At 43.8% G+C, this 24,642-nt stretch overlaps 6 protein-coding genes across 6 annotated transcripts; all 6 read left to right on the top strand.

Annotated features, from left to right (window-relative positions):
• Positions 1-5: 5 nt before the first annotated feature.
• On the top strand, positions 6-380 carry LOC118771225 (histone H2B). Its single transcript, XM_036519154.1, has one exon. The coding sequence runs from the start codon at positions 6-8 to the stop codon at positions 378-380; it is 375 nt and encodes a 124-aa protein (XP_036375047.1).
• Positions 381-983: 603 nt separating this feature from the next.
• On the top strand, positions 984-1,370 carry LOC118771223 (histone H2A-like). The gene has a single exon (XM_036519151.1). The coding sequence runs from the start codon at positions 984-986 to the stop codon at positions 1,368-1,370; it is 387 nt and encodes a 128-aa protein (XP_036375044.1).
• A 4,192-nt stretch (positions 1,371-5,562) lies between these two features.
• On the top strand, positions 5,563-14,504 carry zgc:163040 (uncharacterized protein LOC100038789 homolog). Its single transcript, XM_036519149.1, has 4 exons — positions 5,563-5,845; positions 8,901-8,943; positions 9,862-10,207; positions 14,190-14,504. Exons 1-4 carry the CDS (start codon positions 5,563-5,565, stop codon positions 14,502-14,504), a joined length of 987 nt encoding a protein of 328 aa, XP_036375042.1.
• On the top strand, positions 6,970-7,344 carry LOC118771224 (histone H2B). Its single transcript, XM_036519153.1, has one exon. It carries the CDS (start codon positions 6,970-6,972, stop codon positions 7,342-7,344), a length of 375 nt encoding a protein of 124 aa, XP_036375046.1.
• Positions 12,062-15,980, top strand: LOC118771226 (histone H2B-like). The gene is made up of 2 exons (XM_036519155.1): positions 12,062-12,078; positions 15,602-15,980. Exon 2 carries the CDS (start codon positions 15,606-15,608, stop codon positions 15,978-15,980), a length of 375 nt encoding a protein of 124 aa, XP_036375048.1. The 5' UTR covers positions 12,062-12,078; positions 15,602-15,605.
• Positions 15,981-17,180: 1,200 nt separating this feature from the next.
• On the top strand, positions 17,181-17,567 carry LOC118771222 (histone H2A-like). The gene has a single exon (XM_036519150.1). The coding sequence runs from the start codon at positions 17,181-17,183 to the stop codon at positions 17,565-17,567; it is 387 nt and encodes a 128-aa protein (XP_036375043.1).
• Positions 17,568-24,642: the final 7,075 nt, after the last annotated feature.

The raw sequence follows: 24,642 nt of genomic DNA, 5'->3' as shown, positions 1-24,642 counted from the left end.
GCATCATGCCTGAGCCAGCCAAGTCTGCTCCCAAGAAGGGATCGAAGAAAGCTGTCACCAAGACGGCTGGGAAGGGTGGTAAGAAGCGCAGAAAGTCCAGGAAGGAGAGCTATGCTATCTACGTGTACAAGGTGCTGAAACAAGTGCATCCTGACACGGGCATCTCCTCGAAAGCTATGGGTATCATGAATTCATTCGTCAACGATATCTTCGAGCGCATCGCCGGTGAGTCGTCTCGTTTGGCTCACTACAACAAGCGCTCCACCATCACCTCCAGGGAGATCCAGACTGCCGTGCGCCTGCTGTTGCCCGGAGAGCTGGCCAAACACGCCGTGTCCGAGGGCACCAAGGCCGTCACCAAGTACACTAGCTCCAAGTAGAGATGTGGCGACAAATCCAACCCAAAGGCTCTTTTAAGAGCCACCCACTCTTTCGGATAAGAGGCAGAAACCATTTTACACCCCCCCCCCCTAATTTCCACATCGTACTGCTGAACGTTCGACGTTCTGGCTGAGCTGTGAGTGCCCTTACAGAATTGGGGCAACTAATTGAGTGCTGAATTGCCCCTGCATGTCATTTAGTAGCACTATGGATCCCAGGAGTTGGAAATAATCACTGCACACAAGCAATGCACAAACACAAAATTAAACAGTACAGAAGAGCAACACAGACTACTGGGAAAAAGGAAAAAACTAATGCATATTCAGTAGGCGAGGGTAACTGTATACATGTGAGCTATACGTTTCCAAGTGATGAATGGCTCAGTGTGGAGGCTGTTGTAACGATACATTTCCGTGACATGTTGAATTCTCCACCGGTAACATTGTAAAAGTTGGACGCCCGCGCAAAAGGCCTGTTCAGATTTGATTGGTTAAGGGCTCGATGGGATTTCATCCAATGAAGACGTTCCTTGTAGCTATAAAGGCTCGCGAGGCGTGGTAGCGTCATTTCGTTTGACAGTTGTCGAATAAACAAGGCTAAGCATGAGCGGAAGAGGTAAAACCGGTGGCAAAGCCAGGGCTAAGGCCAAGACTCGTTCGTCCAGGGCTGGACTCCAGTTCCCGGTCGGTCGCGTTCACAGACTGCTCCGCAAAGGAAACTACGCCGAGCGCGTCGGCGCTGGCGCCCCGGTCTACTTGGCGGCCGTGCTCGAGTATCTTACGGCTGAGATCCTTGAGCTGGCTGGCAATGCTGCTCGGGACAACAAGAAGACCCGTATCATTCCCCGTCACCTGCAGCTTGCAGTGCGTAACGACGAGGAGCTGAACAAGCTCCTGGGTGGTGTCACTATCGCTCAGGGCGGAGTTCTGCCTAACATCCAGGCTGTGCTGCTGCCCAAGAAAACCGAGAAAGCAGTCAAGGGCAAGTAATTGCTCCAGTATCCACCACTGGCCCAATAACCCAAAGGCTCTTTTAAGAGCCACCCACTGGTGTCTTTAAAATGTGCAAAACTGCTCTCTACTTGAGTGTACCTGCTGTCAATGTTAAGGCAGTTGCATTTGCCACGTATTGATCAACAGAATATATTCCAATGGCATTAACAGCATCACGCACTTTTCAGTGACTCCCCCAACAACTGCAAAATGAAGTGCTGGATGTGTAGTGAACATGTGTCGTGATTAGGCTGGACTAGCCGCATTGTTATCAAGCAACTCAAATGACTCGTTGCTTGTGAAAGGGTATTTGGCACTGCTGAAAGAACGTTACAGGGAGAACAGCAAAATTGGAACAAAGGGCTTTGTGCGTGAGGAAGGTTTGCGAGAAGACTGGGAAAGAAGGCGGGAGCAGAGAGATGTTTGAATTTTAGGCGGCAGATACGATGAAGAAACGACCCAATGGCAACAGACAACGAACTCAGGTGCGGACCAATGAGAGCTCCGTATAATCTCATCCAATCAGCCTTTGCCTGCAACGCCTTATAAACATGTGCTGAGCTTATCGTTGTTACTTTTCTGTCAAGAAAGGAGAAACATATTTTGTTGCGATGGCTAGAACCAAGCAGACTGCCCGTAAGTCCACCGGTGGCAAGGCCCCCAGGAAGCAGCTCGCCACTAAGGCCGCTCGTAAGAGCGCGCCTGCTACAGGTGGTGTGAAGAAGCCTCACCGCTACAGGCCCGGCACAGTGGCTCTGAGAGAGATCCGCCGTTACCAGAAGTCCACCGAGCTGCTGATTCGCAAGCTGCCTTTCCAGCGGCTGGTGAGAGAAATTGCCCAGGATTTCAAGACCGACCTGCGTTTCCAGAGCTCTGCCGTTATGGCTCTGCAGGAAGCCAGCGAGGCTTATCTGGTTGGTCTGTTTGAGGACACCAACCTGTGCGCCATCCACGCCAAGAGGGTGACCATCATGCCCAAGGACATTCAGCTGGCCCGCCGCATCCGAGGAGAGCGCGCTTAAAACGCACGATTACTGTCTAACCAAGATATCCAACGGCTCTTTTAAGAGCCACACAAGTGTCTCAGAACAGCAGATCCTTTCATTGCCCCATGTCATTTCACATGTGCCGCCAAGCATGTGTGTTTAGGCGACATAGTCTTGTGTTCGTAGACGAGGCGCTTCCTTTTCCGACCCCTGAAATATTTCCATTTAGTTTACAAACGCATTGGCCCATTATTCTAGTGGAACTCGGCTTCACACAAGTGTGTCTCAGAACAGCAGATTTCTCCATATTTGTGTCTAACGTCATCACGATTTGAACATTTGGGCCCCAGCATTCTCTTGAAGCAGGTTTGCGCGCTGTAATTGCTTTGCCATCAAAACATTACACGGGTCTCTAGTGACATCTAGTGGAAGTCACACTTTTTTTTAAAGGCACGCGTTCATACGGAATGTTTTCCTGTGTTTGGGAGGGAATTCTCCTAACGGCATTTGCTTGTATGGGCTAATAGTGCACATATAACTGAATGTCCATGGTCATTGCCTTTGGGTATTTACATTTGCATAGGAGATGAATTGTGATATTTTGCAGAAAATATGGTATGAAGCTAAGCTCCTGATGAAAAGCTGTATTCACTATGATGTCACATTTGACCTCGTGAGCGTTTTTGCTTGTGCCTCACATGTACATTGCTTCGGATAAAAGTGTCTGCCAAATGAATAGATGTGAATGTAACTAAACAACCAACAACACACCAAGCAATAGGCGGTTGATTAGCACGGTGAATTGCATGGATTTACGATAGTAAATATTGCAGTACAGTAAATTCTAGCATGGCATCTACCTAGATGTTTTGCCTTTTTTTTTGGAAACGTTAAATCTCTTTTTCCTCAATATTTCCTGCCATCGTAGAATCCAGATTAATGAATCCAGATATAAGCGGGTGGAAGTAGGCACAGAGGAGATGACTCTTCCCTCGGGTGCTTGCCTGGTCCTTTTCTGTGTTTTGTCCTATGACAAGAGTACTGTCTGCATTGTATGCTCCATACTAATTGCTTTTACCTATTTGTTATGAGTTACCTGTCGGTTTTGAAGAACCTTTACATAACATTCTTTAGCAGACGCTCTCACCCAGAGCGACTTACATAGGTTACAGTTCCTTACAATGTTATCCATTTACACAGCTGGATATTTAATTACTGACGTAACTAAGAATCGCAAATAAATGTGGTATCCCAATCCTTTGATTTCAGTGTCCTTCATGTGCAGTTGGTGCCCCCCCCCCTTTGATCATGAACAAACCAATGACTGTCACAGTCACACAGTAGCAGCACATAAGATACATATTTGCGGTTTCTGTAAATACTCACACTGATCAAGCTGCAGCCCATCCTCTGACAATCGTACATCCCCATTCATGGAGAATCTCGTGGACATAGTCTTAATAGTTTAAAAAGATTTGCGCACTGAAAGTGTGTTCAGGGATCGATCTACTCATCTACTCAGATGAAATGCAGTGTACATAACTCAGTATACGTTCCTCAGACAAACTTTCATCTACATTTGCAATTTACTGGAGTCATAGATAGCAAATGACACCTGCCACGGTTCATTACAGACCATATCCCAAACCCTTTGCACTGGGCTACGCTTTTTGCAAACTGAATTCCACCAGATGCAGGGTGTTGCAGAAACAGCACCTTACTTTGAAAAGATTTTTAAATGTCTAGATGTTACTTTAAAACTCAGCACTGCAAGTGAACCATGCTTCTTTTACAGCAATCAAAATAAGGAATAAGGCTCATGCTATGGTGTCAAATTAAGACATTCCATATCTTTGTTGACTTTTAGTATCTTTATAGCTGTGTTCTTAATTTCTTCCATCAATATGAATTGTGTATACCATTCAGCTGGTCTGTTGTGGGAAGTGCGGGTTGTTTGGGGTGGTGGGTCTTCAATACTATGTCCTCATTATCTCTCTGTATAGTAGGGCGACCATACGTCCTCTTTTTCCCGGACATGTCCTCGTTTTGGGACATAAACACGTGTCTCTAAACGAGGACGTGTCCAGGAAAAAGAGGATGTATGGTCACCCTACTGTATAGTATTTGTGTGGATAAAATAAAAGAATATGTATGTTAATGACAAGAAAAACACTTTCAATGTCTTTGTAACATCTGTGGGCACCTAAGCAATAGAGCCCATGGAAATGGGTTTTTCTTAATGATACCAGCAAAATCTCTGTCCTCCTTGTCAATTGAATTTCATTAAGGAAACCAGTGCATAAATGAAATGGTACACTAGTCCAACCCGGAGAAGTATGAGCAATAACTGGTTGCTTCTCCCAGTTACCTCATAGTCCTGTTGTGCATGATTTGTATCATGCTGCCATGGCGATTCACTGTGTTTTAATTACTTCATATTGGAGTTTAGCTATTTGATATTGTGACACCAGGGGAGAGGTGATGGATGGCCAGTGCTTTAGTGGCTCCACCCCTTCCCCACCTCACATTATACCTGGCAGGCATTTGGGTTCATCAACCCCTACTAAGAGGAAGCCCTCTCAGCTGTGCCAGGTGTGGGAGTGAGGACGTTTGCTGTTGTGAGCAGTGGAAGCATCACATATAAAATCAGTCTATGGCCTTGTTTTGAAAGGGACCTGGATTGTGTTTCCAAGCATGAGCATTAAATGAGTGCTTCTCCCAGTTACATTTACATTTCATTTTTTAATTTGGCAGTCACCTCATTGTCTTGTTGTGCATACTTTAGCACCATATAGCCACAGCAATTCACTGTGTCATATTAACTTCATATTGTTTAGCTTAGTCGTTTGATACTTGATTTATTTCAGGACAGTGGCACTACATACATTTGCCAAACTGAATACAGTGGATTTTTTTCTTTCTTGCTTTCTTTCTTTTGAACCGAATCTCGAAACGTAACTGACACTAGCGCGGAGATAGTCACGGTAATTGTTGCCATGCTAAGAATTTGTCGGAGTTTGCACGCGCTGCTAAAGCATCATTGAATGGACGGAGCCCTTCTTGAGGGGGCGGGGTCTAACTCGAAACCGCTTTCATTTGAGCGGAGGCTTCAATCAGGTCGTCTTTGGGTGCACTTATGTGTGAGCAGAAAGAGCAAATCATTAAAGCTGTTCGTGGTTTGAGTAACGAAAACTGCTTAGAAGATGTCCGGGCGCGGAAAAGGAGGTAAAGGTTTGGGGAAAGGAGGCGCCAAGCGTCACCGTAAGGTTCTCCGTGATAACATCCAGGGTATTACTAAGCCCGCAATTCGTCGTTTGGCTCGCCGTGGTGGTGTTAAGCGTATCTCTGGTTTGATTTACGAGGAGACCCGCGGTGTGCTGAAGGTCTTCTTGGAGAACGTTATTCGCGATGCAGTCACCTACACAGAACATGCCAAGAGGAAGACTGTCACCGCCATGGATGTGGTGTACGCGCTGAAGCGTCAGGGTCGCACACTATACGGCTTTGGAGGCTAAATATCATGTCTGCACGAAAAACCTACCCAAAGGCTCTTTTAAGAGCCACCCACTCCCCCAGTTGAAAGAGTTAGACGTTCTATGGTCAACATTTGTGTAACATTGTCGCGCCTTAACGGAACGAGTTGTAGCATAACTGACCCATGCATTATTAGTTACACTATATATTTTCGTTTAAGCACAGTTAGTTGAAGCCAAAATTGTATTCAGTACATAATGTGTAAAAACATGCCAGAAGAAACCAAGGAGGGCTCCCTATTGATATTAGTACGAAGATGGTTAGTAGGGGCTGTTTTTAAATGGTCTACTTTTAGAAACTTGGCGACTGATGAAACCTTGGAGCATTTTATTTCGGAATGTGATCGGTCAGTCGCTGCCTGGGAAATGGTGAAATCTGTTTTACAAGGGAACCGTAACGCGGGATTATTTTTTGATGAGAATCAGTGAAAAAAACATGCTTTATTTTCGATTGTTGTAAAAATGAGGCTATAGAAAATTCGCTGAAGGACGGCTGATATAATTTTTGTACCAGATGAGTTAATCAAATCGTAAACGAACTCAGAACGACAGATCAAAGCCACGGAATATGCTTTCGTTGTAATTATATGTAATGTGTTTTCTCTTGTATTTGTGGTTGAAAGAAAACTGAGTCTCAAGCGCCTATTGGTTATCATAGTTTGGCATGTATAAAATATTCATAATTATTGTTTATTGATGTATGATTCATGTATGTTACGCAGGTTTTTGATTGTGGGTTTTTCATATATGTCTTGAACGTATTTCCTGACTAATGTCACCTACATGATCTTTTTTCCGGAAGAAGGTTAAGACTATTAAAAAACAATACAAAAGAGAAAAAGTGGGAGTCGCGCGGTCCTTTGTTCAGACAGATAGGTTAACGTTCAGACATGTGGTATTCCCGCCGAAGGAAGTCAGCCAATCGAATTTGAATGTCCTTCAATTAGGAAGAATGTGCCAATGAGATTCAGGGATTATTGTCTGATCTGAGAGCGTGACAAAATTTGCATACCCTCTCTATATAAACCAAGTATGCGGAACGAGTGTATTCATTCCTGTTTGAGAACATCGAGCATCATGCCAGAGCCAGCCAAGTCTGCTCCCAAGAAGGGATCGAAGAAAGCTGTCACCAAGACGGCTGGGAAGGGTGGTAAGAAGCGCAGAAAGTCCAGGAAGGAGAGCTATGCTATCTACGTGTACAAGGTGCTGAAACAAGTGCATCCTGACACGGGCATTTCCTCGAAGGCTATGGGTATCATGAATTCATTCGTCAACGATATCTTCGAGCGCATCGCCGGTGAGTCGTCTCGTTTGGCTCACTACAACAAGCGCTCCACCATCACCTCCAGGGAGATCCAGACTGCCGTGCGCCTGCTGTTGCCCGGAGAGCTGGCCAAACACGCCGTGTCTGAGGGCACCAAGGCCGTCACCAAGTACACTAGTTCCAAGTAAAAGGATGTGGCGACAAATCCAACCCAAAGGCTCTTTTAAGAGCCACCCACTCTTTCGGCATAGAGGCAAAAACCATTTTGTTCACGTCCAACTGCTTTTGGTCCATGGGTCTTGATGAGAATTCTGTTTGTGTTAAGGCTAAAATTCATGTGACTTGTTTTTACAGCGCCCCGAGGTGCTAAAATCAAGCATAAAATTTATATTTTGACCCAGGTAATGGGCTAGGGCGGGGCTACCACTATTTGAACCTTGTAAAAATGAATGAATCAAACATCACTCTCGCGTACGTCAGTGTTTTATCCGTTTCATCAAATAAAGCACGCGCCCATGCGTGTATTTCCGGGATCTTAGACCTTTTGAATGCCTTTTTTGACACCTTCCATCTGAATACATACATTCCGACTGGTTACCTGGAGGGTGTGTGAAGCGCAGAGTTCAGCAGCAGAGAAAACCCCCTAAATTAATTTTTGACCTTTCTTGGAGTGACCCTTCCATTAGAGAAGTGCATGGGTAGGGGGATATCAGGAACTAGAGTAATCGCGGCAGTGTGGTGTTGTGGTAAGGAGCAGGGATCATAACCAAAAGGTCGCTGATTCGAATCCCACCGGGGCACTCCTGTTGTACCCTTGCGCAAGGTACTGAACCCACAGCTACTCCAGTAAATATCCAGCTGTAGGCCTACAAATAAATAAAACTGTATACCGTTCTGGATAAGAGCGCCTGCTAGATGGCAATAGTGTAATGTCGTGCTGCTTGCCGCGCGACCTGGTTTTCATCAATGGCAACGTGGAAAGGCTACCAGAAAAAATAGTTTGTGTTGTAAAAAAAAGTGAGAACCCCTGATAACATACGCGGGCACGACTATAGAGAGGCAGATGACGGTAGTGATCAAAATCTCACCCAAGGGTAGCGAAGAGGAAACACGGTCTGGCGTGTGCTTAATTGGCACAAAAGGAGTCCGAATTAAAACTAACCCTCGGTTAAGAAACGACTGGCATCGTCTTTTCGAGATGCGCCTGGGTCTTGCGTGAATGGATAACATGCGATGTCAACGTGCAGCAAATGTTTTAGCCGTTTTAAGCGTGAAAATCTGCACGAAAAGCAATGTGAACGGTTCCGTCTCCCCGCAAAGCGACTAGGTTTTGGGTACGTCGCACTAAAATATAGCAGAACTCCGTAGCACAAAGGGGTGTGATGCGAGCGGAAAGGCCCTCCGTCATTATTCTGTGCTTTTTCACCTGTAGAACAATTGCAAGTTTGATTATTTGACTGATTTGCACGACCAGAAAACACAAGCGGACAAGGTTGTCAGGGCTAAGGCCAAGACTCGTTCGTCTAGGGCTGGACTCCAGTTCCCGGTTGGTCGCGTTCACAGACTGCTCCGCAAAGGAAACTACGCCGAGCGCGTCGGCGCTGGCGCCCCGGTCTACTTGGCGGCCGTGCTCGAGTATCTTACGGCTGAGATCCTTGAGCTGGCTGGTAATGCTGCTCGGGACAACAAGAAGACCCGTATCATTCCCCGTCACCTGCAGCTTGCAGTGCGTAACGACGAGGAGCTGAACAAGCTCCTGGGTGGTGTCACTATCGCTCAGGGCGGAGTTCTGCCTAACATCCAGGCTGTGTTGCTGCCCAAGAAAACCGAGAAAGCCGTCAAGGGCAAGTAATTGCTCCAGTATCCACCACTGGCCCAATAACCCAAAGGCTCTTTTAAGAGCCACCCACTGGTGTCTTTAAAATGTGCAAAATGTCCTCTACTACTTTAGTGTACCTGCTGTCAATGTTAAGGCAGTTACCACGTATTGATCAACAATATATGTCAATGGCATCAGCGACTCCAAAATAAATGTGGATGAATACACACACATATAGCCTATAAAGTACTTGATCATCCTGGTTGATCTTGTCTCGTGATTAGGCGGAACTGTAACGGCACTGTTATGAAGCAACTCACATGACTCGGTAGCTTGTGAAATGGTGATGTTACGTTCGCGACCGATCGGAGTCTTGAACGGTTCTTGGGTGGGAGAGACTGGTCTTGGAGAGAGTAATTGATTTTCGCTTTCTAAGGGCCGTTACATTATGAAGCACAAATTCACAATGACATTAGGTCTTATAATACGAGTAGTATTATACGATATGATTATTTCGCATATAAACCTAGTAATCCCCGCCCCCCAAAAGGACGATGAGCCGTTCTATTGAATAGGATCCTGGTCCCTTCAAAGAGCCGTTATTCCCATCACTATTGTGAATGAGCATTACAGGGAGGAGACCAGCAAAACGGGAACTATGGGCTTTGTGCGTGAGGAAGGTTTGCGGGAAGAGAGAGATGTTTGAATTTTAGGTGGCAGAGACGATGAAGAAACGACCCAATGGCAACAGACAACGAACTCAGGTGCGGACCAATGAGAGCTCCGTATAATCTCATCCAATCAGCATTTGACTGCAACGCCTTATAAACACGTGCTGAGCGTATCGTTGTTACTTTTCTGTCAAGAAAGGGTAAACATATTTTGTTGCGATGGCTAGAACCAAGCAGACTGCCCGTAAATCTACCGGTGGCAAGGCCCCCAGGAAGCAGCTCGCCACTAAGGCTGCTCGTAAGAGCGCGCCTGCTACAGGCGGTGTGAAGAAGCCTCACCGCTACAGGCCCGGCACAGTGGCTCTGAGAGAGATCCGCCGTTACCAGAAGTCCACCGAGCTGCTGATTCGCAAGCTGCCTTTCCAGCGGCTGGTGAGAGAAATTGCCCAGGATTTCAAGACCGACCTGCGTTTCCAGAGCTCTGCCGTTATGGCTCTGCAGGAAGCTAGCGAGGCTTATCTGGTTGGTCTGTTTGAGGACACCAACCTGTGCGCCATCCACGCCAAGAGGGTGACCATCATGCCCAAGGACATTCAGCTGGCCCGCCGCATCCGAGGAGAGCGCGCTTAAAATACACGATTACTGTCTAACCAAGATATCCAACGGCTCTTTTAAGAGCCACACAAGTGTCTCAGAACAGCAGATCTCTCCATATTTGTTTACTCAGGTCATCACGATATGAACATCTGGGTCCCAGCATTGTTTTGTTGCATGTTTGCGCGCTGTCGAAACATTACACGTGTCTCGTGGAAGTGGTAGTCACATTTTAAAGGTCCTTCGATGTGGGACGTAACATGACAACAGCTGACGCTTAATCTAGGCAAAGAATGGATACTGCTACCCTTTATCTTCACTAATGTGTATCGACGCATCTGCTCACTGTGCTCCAAGGTAGGCTGGCCTTGTTCAGGCTCAGTCAAAGGTTTCAAAGTCCACTTGTCAATTTCATTGTCAATTCTCCAATATGCCCGGGTCATACAGAGGATTGAAATTGCGTTTCTCTCAGGCCCACGGTAACAATACAACAGTTAGATGTAACACAGTGACACGGAGAAGAACAAGAATTTTCACAGATATACAATAAACACAAATGGCTCAATAACAGACATAAAAATGTGTGACATCTGTGACAGAACAAGCTACAAATATTTACAACAAGGGCATCAAGGCACATAGTAGGTTATAAAAATGATAAAAAAAAAACAGCCTGGTGGATGAAGCTGTCCCTCAACCTTGAGGTACGGGCCTGGAGGCTTCTGAATCTCCTCCCAGACGGGAGGAGACTGAAGAGCATGTGTGATGGGTGAGTGGGGTCACCAGCAATGCTCTGTTCTTTACGGGCTAGGCGTGTGTTGTAGATGTCCAGGAGGGAGGGGAGTGAGGCACCAGAGATCTTTTCTGCGAATGTATCCGAAGCAGCAGTTTGTTTAGGAGCAATGGATACGCGTTTTGACTTTTATCAGCCTTATAAAGTAAATGGTTTTACCGGGGTGTATGTGAGGTTTTTAGCATTCTCATTGAAGTGTTTAGTAAAATGATTATATCGATGTTTTTATTTACCACAGTCCCAGCATTGCTATACTCCATGCGGTAGCTCCTCCGTGGTTTGTACCATCTTGATATTACATACGAGGCGTTTGGGGTTGTTGGGTTTGTTTCTTATTGTTTCTTTGTTTGCATTGTATGTACTTTGGGTTTACCCCAGCCGGTAGTATGCACTAACATGGATAACCATATGGCCTAGATTGTACTTTGCCTATACCATCATCGTGGGACAAAGGTTCTTGTTTAATTTATGACATTGCATGCGATTCGACCTATAGCCTACTGCTGTGTCCTGTTTTAATTTCTGTTTTTAGTGATTTTTGTATAATAAAATTGTAACCTTTTGATGCCTAAGTCTCTGTTAGTTCTTCCAACGGAACACCCTGCGGTCGGGGAAGCTGGTCATTAGTGTTAAGAGGATCTCCCACCCGTATAACTGGGAGTGGCGTAGTCTGGTCTTAACTATTGGTGGCAATTACACCTTCTGTGGGTTACAGATATTTACATTTACATTTATTCATTTAGCAGATGCTTTTATCCAAAGCGATGTACAAAAGTGCATATAATGGGCAAACAGGCACAAGGGCAAGATGTGTACAGGTCATACAATGCAGATAGTGCTGAAGCTGAGCACAAGGTCAGTGTAGCGAGACAGAGCATCTGATCTAAGGTTAGATATATCAAATACAATCACTGGGACAATAAAGTACCGCTATACTACCTAGGCAAAAATGTGCTACAAATACAAGGTATGAGATAGAGCTACAAGTACAAGCCAAGAATCAGATCTACAAGGTCAGAATGGTAAGGGTGTCAGTCCAGGTAGAGTCTGAAGAGGCGTGTCTTCAGCCCACATCTGAAGGGTTGGAGTGAAGGAGTTGCTCTCAGGGGGGTGGGGAGTTCATTCCACCACTGGGAAGCGATGATGAAAAAGCGATGTTGTGAGTGTGGGCCTTCTGTTCTGTTGGTGGGAGGAGCGAGGTGTCCAGATGTAGCAGAGCAAAGTTGTCGAGCGGGTGCATAGGGTAGGATGAAGTCCTGGAGGTAGGTCGGGGCAGTCTTTTTTGCAGCAGAAAAGGTGAGAGTCAAGATTTTGAAGTGGAAGCTATATTGTATTGGATATATATGGATAAGATATATTGATTGGAAAACGTTAATCAGGAAAAGTCGGAAGGTATATGGCTGGGAAATCCTAAAAGTTTAGCTCCTGAAACTTTTTCATAAAATTTAAAATGTTAGGTAATGATAATGTTTTTCTGATGTTTTTACAAGATTTTTAAATGTCTAGATTTACTTTAGAACTCTGTACTGCAAGTGAACCCGTGCTTCTTTTACATGGATCAAAACAGGGAAAAGGCCCATCCTAAACTGTCTAAGACATTCCATATCTGTGTTCCCTTTTGGTGTATCTATAGCTGTATTCTTAATTTCTTCCATCAATATGAATTGTGTAAACCATTCAGCTGGTCTGTTGTGGGAAGTGCAGGTTGTTTGGGGTGGGGGAATTTATACAAAGTCCTCAATCTCTCTGTATAATATTTGTGTTAAATTTTTTTTTTTTAAATAAATACATATAAATCACAAGAAAACCACTTTTAATGTCTTTGTCATATCCCCTGGCAACCAAGAAATGCAGCCCATGGAAAAAGGTTATAAATGATGCTAGGTAAATCTCTGGCCTCCTGGTCAACTGAATTTCATTATGGCAAATGGAGCACAAATCAAGCAGTACACTAGTCCAACCTGGAGATATATAAGCAATAAGTGACTGCTTCTCACAGTTACCTCAGTCTTGTTTTGTATGATTTGCATCATGTTTGTGAATTGTTACGCTATTCTTGAAAGCACGCAAAGCACTTGATATCGTTACTGAGCAATTTAAATTTTATGAACATGTCTGGGGAGCCAAACTTAATCAGAATAAGTCGTAAGGTGTATGGCTGATGGGGAATCCCGATAACAAATATATTAATCGGGAAGCGTTTAGAATATCCAATACATTGATCTCATCCTTACTTTGCAAATCCAAGAGCAGTGGAAAAACCTGAAATAAAACAAGAAGTAGAGAAATGGTCAGACAAAAAGCACCACCACAGCAATTCACTGTGTCATAATGTCTTCATACTGGAGTTGTTTGATACTGTGACACAAACAAGGGGAGAGGTGATGTAAGGCCAGTGCTTCCCCCACTAGTGGCCCGGCCCCTCACATTATGCCCAGTGGACACACCTGGCAGGCGTTTGGGTTCATCAACCCCTAAAAAGTGGGAGCCCTCTGTGCTGTGCCATGTGTGGGAGAGAGAACATTTGCTGTTGTGAGCACTGGCAGTATCATGTATTGTCCAAACAAAATTAGTGTATGGCCTTGTTTTGAAAGGGACCTGGATTGTGTTTCCAAGTGTAAGCAACAAGCAACTGCTTCTCCCAGTTACTTCATAGTCTTGTTGTGCGTGATTTTGCATCATATTGCCACAGCAATTGACTGTTATATTAACTTCATATTGGAGTTTAGTCATTTGATATATTTGTGGAAAATGGAAGTACGTAGAGCTGAACTGATGGTTTAAACTGTAACAAAGCAGGAGAGTTTGTATCATTTGAAATCTTGGATTTGACAAACTAAAAGACTTTTTAAACGGACTGTATTCACAGTCAGTTCTTTGTCTTTTGAACGTAATCTCTAAAGTAACTGATAAAAGTGTGGAGGCTATTACGGTAATTGTTGACATGCAAAAGATTTTGTCAGAGAATGGACGTGCCGCTAAAGCCTCATTGAATGGACGGAGCCAAGCTTGAGGGGGGCAGGGGCGGGGTCTAACTCGAAACCGCTTTCATTTGAGCAGAGGCTTCAATCAGGTCGTCTTTGGGTGCACATATTTGTGATCACCGAGAGCAAATCATTAAAGCTGGTCGTGGTTTGAGTAACGAAAACTGTGTAGAAGATGTCCGGGCGCGGTAAAGGAGGTAAAGGTTTGGGGAAAGGAGGCGCCAAGCGTCACCGTAAGGTTCTCCGTGATAACATCCAGGGTATTACTAAGCCCGCAATTCGTCGTTTGGCTCGCCGTGGTGGTGTTAAGCGTATCTCTGGTTTGATTTACGAGGAGACCCGCGGTGTGCTGAAGGTCTTCTTGGAGAACGTTATTCGCGATGCAGTCACCTACACAGAACATGCCAAGAGGAAGACTGTCACCGCCATGGATGTGGTGTACGCGCTGAAGCGTCAGGGTCGCACACTATACGGCTTCGGAGGCTAAATGTCATGTCTGCACGAAAAACCAACCCAAAGGCTCTTTTAAGAGCCACCCACTCCGCCAGTTGAAAGAGTTTGACGTTCTATGGTCAACATTTGTGTAACATTGTCGCGCCTTAACGGAACGAGCTGTAGCATAACTGACCCATGCATTATTAGTTACACTATATATTTTCGTTCAAACACTAATCTAGTTGAAGCCAAAATTGTATTCAGTACATAATGTGTAAAAACATGCCAGAAGAAACCAAGAGCCACCCACTCCCCCAGTTGAAAGAGTTAGACCTTCCACGCTCAACGACACATTTGTGTAACATTGTTACTGGTTATGTTGTGTATTTTAGTTGGAGCAGTACGCTTGTGTACTGCCGCCCTCGCTGACGAAAACGGTTTCCCCAGAGGCCGTTTAACGGACAACTGGGAGTCGCCCATAAACCGGGACACAGAATGTAGTAAATAAATGATCGTGGTGGGTAAAAGCGTGAGCCAAAATTGTATATAGTATATAATGTAGAAAAGCCCAAGGACGCCGCATGACTTCAATCAGTACGAAGGCTGCCGTAAATCAAAGCTGAATTAAATCGTATACGATAGTAACAACGAAAGGCCGCTGTCACAGAATATGCTTCCATCCTAATTGTAGAAGAGTTTTGTCTTGTATTTGTGGTTGAAAAAGTTGAAACTAAAGCTGAATATCATAGCTATGTCATAGGTGTGGAAAAGATATTTGTAGGTTTATTGATGTATGATTAATGTACGTTATGCAGGGTTTTGATTGTTGGTTTTTCATATGTATTTCTTGACTGTCACCCACATAATGTAAACTTTCTTGGAAAAAATATAAAGATTATTTTAAAAGATTATACAAAAGAGAAAAGGCGGGAGTCGCGCGGTACAACTCCTTTGTTGACGTTTAAGCATGTAGTATTCCCGCCCAAGGAAGTCAGCCAATCGAATTTGAATTTCATCCGATTGGGAAGAATGTGCCAATGAAATCCAGGCATAACTGGCTGGGCAGAGAGCGTGACAAAATTTACATACTCTCTCTATATAAACTAAGTATGCTGCTAAGACGTTTCATTTTTGTTCGTGATCATCAAGTATCATGCCTGAGCCAGCCAAGTCTGCTCCCAAGAAGGGATCGAAGAAAGCCGTCACCAAGACGGCTGGGAAGGGTGGTAAGAAGCGCAGAAAGACCAGGAAGGAGAGCTATGCTATCTACGTGTACAAGGTGCTGAAACAAGTGCATCCTGACACGGGCATCTCCTCGAAAGCTATGGGTATCATGAATTCATTCGTCAACGATATCTTCGAGCGCATCGCCGGTGAGTCGTCTCGTTTGGCACACTACAACAAGCGCTCCACCATCACCTCCAGGGAGATCCAGACTGCCGTGCGCCTGCTGTTGCCCGGAGAGCTGGCCAAACACGCCGTGTCCGAGGGCACCAAGGCCGTCACCAAGTATACTAGCTCCAAGTAAAGATTTGGTGACAAATCCAACCCAAAGGCTCTTTTAAGAGCCACCCACTCTTTCGGATAAGAGGCAGAAACCATTTTGCCCCCATTTGTTCACGTTCAACTGCTTTGGATCATAGATGTGGCGTTAAAAGCGTATTGATATTCAGAAAACGATTTGCGTTAAGGCTACAATTTTAATGTGACGGCACACCGAGTGTTTTCTCACTCATTGATTTCGGCAACGTCATACTCTCAAGCACCCAGCAGCAGGTAGGCTTAACCACACCGTATAAAAATGCGGGAATAAAATAATTCTGTCCCACAGCGGGGAAATTTGCAGTGTTAACATATATATAAATATAGGGGATAGCGCAACAGAAAAGAACTAGAAATAAAATAAAAACGGTACATATTAATAGACATTAACCAGTAATATTGCAAATATTTTGATGTGAGTGGTCCACTGAGAGCAGTGGTGATTGCCAAGTCTGATTGTAAAGTCTGATAGCAGCAGGAAGGAAGGACCTACGGTATCTCTCCTTCACGCACCTCGAGTGAAGCAGCCTGTCACTTAAGGAGCTGCCCAGTGCTGCCAGAATATCCTGCAAGGGGTGGGACTTGTTCTTTAACCGGGAAGATAGGAAAATGATGGCTAAGCTTTCTCCTACCACCTCCACTGGGTCGAAGGGGAATAACGCACGCACCAATGCATGACTGTTTCTAGAATGTTCGACGTTCTGGCTGACCTGTGAGTGCCCTTACAGAATTGGGGCAATTACTGAGTCAATGCTGAATTGCCCCTGCATGTCATTTAGTAGCAATATGGATTTGGGAAATAAGATTTATCACTGTACACCACAAGTACTTACAAACACGTGGGAAATAAACAGTACAGTCGAGCAACACAGACTACTTACAAAGGAAAAAAACTAATAACGCATATTCAGTAGACGAGGGTAACTATACATGTTAGCTGTACGTTTACAAATGATGAATTGCTTAGTGTGGAGTCTGTTGGACAGACACATTTAAGTACATGTTCAGTTCTACTCCAGTAACATTGTTAAAACTGGGCGCCCGCGCAAAAGGCTTGCTCCGATTTGATTGGATGACATCCCATGACGCCTTAGCCAATGAATGCGTTGCATGTTGCTATAAGACAGACACCCCAGGGCTAATACCACCATTTCAAGCAATTGTTGAGATTATCGTGAAGTTAAACATGAGCGGAAGAGGCAAAACCGGTGGCAAAGCCAGGGCTAAGGCCAAGACTCGTTCGTCCAGGGCTGGACTCCAGTTCCCGGTCGGTCGCGTTCACAGACTGCTCCGCAAAGGAAACTACGCCGAGCGCGTTGGTGCTGGCGCTCCGGTGTATTTGGCGGCCGTGCTCGAGTATCTTACGGCTGAGATCCTTGAGCTGGCTGGCAATGCTGCTCGGGACAACAAGAAGACCCGTATCATTCCCCGTCACCTGCAGCTTGCAGTGCGTAACGACGAGGAGCTGAACAAGCTCCTGGGTGGTGTCACTATCGCTCAGGGCGGAGTTCTGCCTAACATCCAGGCTGTGTTGCTGCCCAAGAAGACCGAGAAAGCCGTCAAGGGCAAGTAATTGCTCCAGTATCCACCACTGGCCCAATAACCCAAAGGCTCTTTTAAGAGCCACCCACTGGTGTCTTTAAAATGTGCAAAACTGTCCTCTACTACTCGCGTGTACATGCGGTTAACATTAAGGCAGTTGCATTTGCCACGTATTGATCAACAGATTATATTTCAATGGCATCAACAGCATCACGCACTTTTCAGTGACTCAACAGCTGCAAAATAAAGTGTTGATGTTGTGAAATGAACACTCGGTCGTGATTAGGCGGTACTCACTGTTATCATTGTTATCAAGCAACCCAAATGACTCGTTACTCGGATGGTTTGTGATAAGATTACGAAAGAAGGCGGGAGCAGCGAGAAGTTTGAATTTTAGGCGGCAGAGACGATGAAGAAACGACCCAATGGCAACAGACAACGAACTCAGATGCGGACCAATGAGAGCTCCGTAAAAGCTCATCCAATCAGCCTCCTGCTACGCCTTATAAATGTGCTGAGCGCCCCGTTATTTCATACTTTTCTATCAAGGAAGGAGAAGGTTCTTCCTCACAATGGCTAGAACCAAGCAGACTGCCCGTAAATCTACTGGTGGCAAGGCCCCCAGGAAGCAGCTCGCCACTAAGGCTGCTCGTAAGAGCGCGCCTGCAACAGGCGGTGTGAAGAAGCCTCACCGCTACAGGCCCGGTACAGTGGCTCTGAGAGAGATCCGCCGTTACCAGAAGTCCACCGAGCTGCTGATTCGCAAGCTGCCTTTCCAGCGGCTGGTGAGAGAAATTGCCCAGGATTTCAAGACCGACCTGCGTTTCCAGAGCTCTGCCGTTATGGCTCTGCAGGAAGCTAGCGAGGCTTATCTGGTTGGTCTGTTTGAGGACACCAACCTGTGCGCCATCCACGCCAAGAGGGTGACCATCATGCCCAAGGACATTCAGCTGGCCCGCCGCATCCGAGGAGAGCGCGCTTAAAATACAGGATTACTGATTACCAAGATATCCAACGGCTCTTTTAAGAGCCACACAAGTGTCTCAGAACAGCAGATCTCTTCATTGCCCCATGTCATTTTCCATGTGCCGACAAGCATGTGTGTTCAGGCGACATAGTTGTGAGCTGGTCTTGTTTGTCGACGAGGCGCTTCCTTTTCCGACCCCTGAAATATTTCAATTTAGTTTATAAACGCATTGGCCCGAGGTCGATAAACCGCGCACGGATATTTAGTGACATCTAGTGGAACTTGACTTCTGTACCGCCATTGATCTTTCTAAATGGTCTTGGAGAGAAAATGACACTTTTAAATTACATGGAAATGTTAGTGTAGCCTGAGATTCCACGATTCCCTTCTGCTAAAGACCGCCCCTAAAGCCAGGAGAGAGATGGAAAAGAAAGCCTTTATGTGCTCCGTAACCTCTGCATTGAACAGCCTGCAACACGATTTCAAATTAAAGCAACAGGTATCTCTCTGACTATAAAGCTGCTACCAAGAAGTATAAATAAAGCATACATTGTTAATGGAACTGAAGAAAATGAAATGGTATTTGGTGTCCGTTTGCATCCGCTCAGATATACTGGGGTGCCTCACAGCTCAGCCGCAAAAGGCTTGCTCCGATTTGACTGGATGACATCCCGTCGACGCCTTAGCCAATGAATGCGTTGCATGTAGCTATAAGACTGAGTCTCGCAATGTGATGACAGCCTCACTTACTGAGAAATAAAACGGAACAGTCAAAACGAAAGGGAATTTCTCCAACATCTGAACTTAGCTGTTGGTGTGTGAGGTTGAAACAAAACAAAGTAATTATTTGGCTCTCTAAGGACAAGCATAATAGGCTTTTGCAAGAGATCAGTTCAACTGTAAATGCTGCCCCATATAATAGTGGATAGACTGATAGATGACCAAAACAAAAAAAAAAAGATTTAATCTGAAAGTGACAACAAAAAACAGCTATTCACAAGAGTAGGCTTACTGTTACCAAGGTGACCAGGGTGTCTTTCCCCCTTTGGCTGAAAGAACCCCTGGCATAATTGAGGACATCACAGTCTGTCATAATTCCACAGAGCGATAGGGACCTGCCTCGCCTGTCGTAGTGGAAGCAAGCTGATGGAAGCTGTTTTCAGCTGCAGGAAGATCTGTGCCATCTGACGGACAAGTGCCTTGGCGAGACTGTGCCACAAAGTCCTCTATCCATACTTCAAGGGTCCTGACTGACTCCTTCCTTCAGAACAAATGAGTCATCAATCAGTCGATTGTCACCTTCTTAAATAAGGCAGGAGATGTACTCATTGAATTCTCTAAATAAATCAATGTAACAACTGTTGTGTTGTGTCTAGGGGAAACTGCAATGGAACAGACAGGGCTTCACGGCAGAGGAGGCCATCAAACAATGCGGTAGAAGAACTGGTAGGATGTTAACAAAGCAGAAGGGAAGCTTCAGAAATGGAGCAGGCTTCAGCCTCACTTTTGTCAGAGGTTGTTTTCTACATGTCCCTTAATTGTATAGTCTCTGCTGTGGCAGTGCCTGACTGTTTTAGAGTCTCCTTTAAGCTAGGTAGACAAAAGGAGTGGGTGATGAATGTGTTTTTCCTGGAATAAGAACAGCTGACATTCACAAACTATTATTTTTTATAGGTGTGTGTATGTTGGTCATATGATGCATTGATAAATCATACTTTTGTTCACCATATATTAATTGAAAGTTATGTTTGTTAGTATTAAAACAGAAGCATTTCAATACACATTTTATAAATGAGGTCTCAGGAATACCTGGGGGTATTAGTCCATTCAGATGAGTCTTTGAAGAGCACACCAGAGGCTTCATAGAAAGAGGCCAGAAAGTGCACATCCTTGTCTAATCCCCCCAGTGACCAGGACAGTTTATTTTTAACATGATTTGAACTGCATTACAGCTTTTTATCAACACACTTAAAAGTATGTCCTTCAAAGTCTTGAACAAGACCCCTTGATCCACTCTGTCAAGGGCCTTTTCTTGAACAAGGGTGAGTTAATCCATGTCAGCACCGTTCACATTTGCTGTGCTAGGTGTGTCCCTTATTAAAAATAAATAATCAAATAAATAATAAATAAATCAGTGTGTATGAGTGAATTGGTATTTTAAAGCTCTTAGGGACAGTTTTACCCCCAAGAGTAAACAGCATCAATCCCCATTCTTAGGAAACAGACACACCACTTCCCTTCTACAGAAGACAGGAAGCACTTTGGTAATCATCTAAAAGTATGCTAGCCACGCGAGATTTCAAAAAAACACTTGTGAAATTTCACCACGACCCCATCAGACCTCGACAAAGTCCTGTTATTCTGTTCCCGCGCTGTACCACCCACTTCTTTGAGTGACAAGGGTATGTCAAGAGTCTGTTGTTCACTCTCCTGGTTGCCTCACGATCCATGTTTTTCCTCACTTTCCAAAAGCACTTCCCCTCATAATAATGCAGAGTCATGTGGTCAAGGGTGGCTCAATCCATAGAAGGAACTTGTCCTTAGTTGCTCCCTTTGAGCAACTGTACAAGCTTCAGTTCTTCATGTTTGGTGTGGTGTAAAACTGGAAGATTAGTGGGACTGGGAACCTTGGAAGAGAGTAATGTTTTGTGCATTTGCTCATATCGATATTTTCACTTTGGTGAAATTTGACCTCCACACTATCTCTCCATGTTTAATCACTGATTATGACTGTAGATAACCTTTTCAAAATTGTGTAGTCAGGTTTTAAACATTGCTAACAAAGATACCGGCGTGATTCGCATATGTGACAGCTTGAACCATTTCCATGGTTTTGTATAGAATTGTTTTCGCTCTTGATTTGTCACAATCCAAAGTGCTGGAATGATCAGAGTGTGTCTCAGATGCACTGCCAAATGTGTCCCATCCCCATTTCCTCTGCAAGTACTGTATGTGTGATGTGATGAGAAGTATGTAGTCACTAGCTAATTCCCCTTGCTCACTTGTGGATTGGCAAGCAGCCTCAGGTAGTTTTCACTTTCCCAGAAGGAAGTAAAAGCCTCAAGAAAGTACTGTATGTAATAAAACAACTGAAATTCATTTTAACTTCAAACTCCAACCAGACCACTCTACATAGAGGACAAATCAAATATAATTCAAAATCAGGATTTTTATTGTATATATAGAGATAAGAGAGGTGAAGGGGTAGGGAGACATACATTATTTACAGAAAAAAGAATTCACTACAATAATGCTATAATTCAATTGTAAAAGTTGAAATTTGGGTAAGATAAAAAAGTTAAGTCAATGAACCAGAAGCAAACAAGGCCATCTCTGATGTCTGAAAAATTAAATGGAAGTGACTATATAAATATACATGTGCCATTGCATACATACATCTATAATAAAAAGTGTACTTCTATCTCATTTATCATTTTCACTATCAATAAGACTGGTATTCTCTAGGGTAAATATTATACATTCATTACAAATTAGGGTTTACATTAAGGATCAGCACTCAATATGGTTTTATATATAAAATTGCATTTCTTTTCTGAGCTGTTTTAGTGGTTACTCAGTAGATAGGTAGCACACAGAAAAGCACTGCATGCATTTTAGTAGTCTACAATGCATATAAGTCAATTATACATTTGGTGAGACCAACAAGTTCCCCATGAGAAAAACCACTGCTGTGTGAGGGCCTAGTGGCTGATTTATCAATCCGTACTGCATAAGAAACCTGTGGTTTCAGTTTCCCTTGAGTCAAAAGGAACAATAACAAATATTCCATGCAGGATAAAACTGTGAGTGGAATGTTTCATTATATTATTGAACTTGCAAAAATTCACAGAATGTAAACGATATTTGGGAAGTGATATCCCACAATTCCACAAATGATTTCAAGATGTCTGCACTGAAAATCAAGAGTAATACAGCTTTTATTCTGTCTTTTATTCTTTTAGTCTGTATTAAAGTCCTGAACCTCAACAGAACTGTGCCAAGCTAAAGTGTTTTAGGTTTAAGGCCCATTGATAAATACACCAAAAATAGTCAACACACGATTCGGCATGTAACAATCATGGTAATGACTACATTATTTAACTACATCATTTTCAGAAAGTAAAAGCTTCTTCCACAGTAAAATACACTTTAATATACAGTATATTCAAGTAAGTGCTAACAAGTGAGCATGAGACTAGCAGGCTAGATCATCTCCACATCACAAGGACTATAAAATTTACTATGATGCATAAAATAAAAGGTTCTTTTACAGTAACAAACTTTTTTCAAGACACAGTAAATAATGTAATGACTGAGCATCACACCAGCTGACTGGTCAACCCCAGCCCACAATGATTATTAATGTTGCTTTGAGGCAGATATGCGTGCTTGAATGTCTCAGTGCATCTGCACAGTGCTGTAAACCATGCTCTCCTTAGTGACGGAAGAGGGCACATCATCAATGGTAGAATAAAAATGATCTTCTGGCTTGATCTGAGGTGACACAGAAATTACGCCCTGGATAAGCACACAGATTGAGAAAAACACAGAAGCCGTTACTTCCAAATTTGCAACAGTATCTTGTCCTGTGTCCTCTCTGAACCTGACTTGTTCATGTGTTGTCCTGCAGCACCTGAATGAATTGTACATGACCCTTCTATGCAGTACGTCCTCTGGGAGTCAGCCCAACCCTGATAACTAAACACCTTAAAAATAATATCCTGCCCTGCTGTTTTTGAAACTGTCTCCCAGCTTTACTGAGGCACTATGTCAGCATGTGAACATACTTTATCAAACTTTAGTAGACATGATGCAAGTCACCTCGGAAAATGTCAAAAATATCAATGCCATTAGTCAGTAATTATTAATACCATAAAAACACTCATTTTCAGCTTTTTCCAGTCCATAAAATGTAACATTTGTAATAATGCAATTGTTTTTGAGTACATTTCATTTCTTATGGTCAGTAAAACAAAGTAGAAGCAGCATTTCTACACTTACTCTATCAGCAGCAGGTAAAATGTTTGGCATCGTCACAAAGGAATCTGTAACAAACGCATCACAGAAAAGTTTAGAAGGGGGAAAAAAAGTTTTTTTTTTTTTTTTCTGTTGTTAATCTATAGGCTGAATATCATTTTTAATTTAACATTGCCTTGTGTGTAAATGTAAAACAGGTAGCAAGTTGAAAGGTAGGCTTTAACATTCTTGATCTGGATTCTCTATTTATAGCAAGCTACAATTTAGATGCTGAAAGGGATTCCTAGCCAGACAGCTACCTAACTGGCAGACCACTTTGACTGCTAGCTAGCTAGATAGCTAGTTCTATTTTCAGTCAGTGGGTATTCTCGGTAACTCATTGGCTATGTAGCTGATTCATCAGGTACCCCATTTTCTTTTATTCATTTTCAATTCGGGTTTATTAGATTAATTTCTCAGCCAAATGGCAAGATAGATTGTGAAGATGTATCTGCCCTTGGAGGTTTTTCTCTTAAGTTGTCTTCATGCGTTGATGAATATAGCAAAATGCTGATTTTGTGGAGGCACTTCACTGTCATTTCTTTAATACTAACATGATATTAACAACACGTTACAAAAAACACAATTTGGAGGCATCACACAACAGGCCTACTAGACATACACGTGACTCATTTTCCCCTTTACATGTGCACTCATTAAACATAAATGGGCTTGTCTGCTTATCAGTCACAACTCCAAAGACCCTAACCTGATGGGCACAGGCCCCACATCTCTCCCCTAGTGTACACCATACAAGCACCAAGCTGCTAGAGAGGTAGGGTTACATGCGGAGCATAGAAAACTATATACCATTGTAGTGTTAGTGGGGTGATTATTCTTGCTGATACTTACACGGTGAGTTGTTCATTAGATCAGTCTGTTCTCTGTTGGAAAACAAAACCCAAAGTAATGGGAACAAACACCATAATTCATTCTTCAGCTGGCATGATGGAAAAGAGGTAAGGGCTTGAAATCAGCCCGTTCTAAATTCAGAAAGTGTTGCTTAAGCAGGTGTTCCTTTTTTGTTACCCCCAGACCCCATTCTGAGGTTGGCGTTTGAGTGATTTAATGAACGTCATGCCTTAAATTCGTCAATAAAAGTGACTTGATGGCGGGATCGAAT

The sequence above is a fragment of the Megalops cyprinoides genome, chromosome 24, assembly GCF_013368585.1.
Source record: "Megalops cyprinoides isolate fMegCyp1 chromosome 24, fMegCyp1.pri, whole genome shotgun sequence".
Classification (NCBI taxonomy): Eukaryota; Metazoa; Chordata; class Actinopteri; order Elopiformes; family Megalopidae; genus Megalops; species Megalops cyprinoides.
This window is presented reverse-complemented; position numbering and strand designations above follow the sequence as displayed.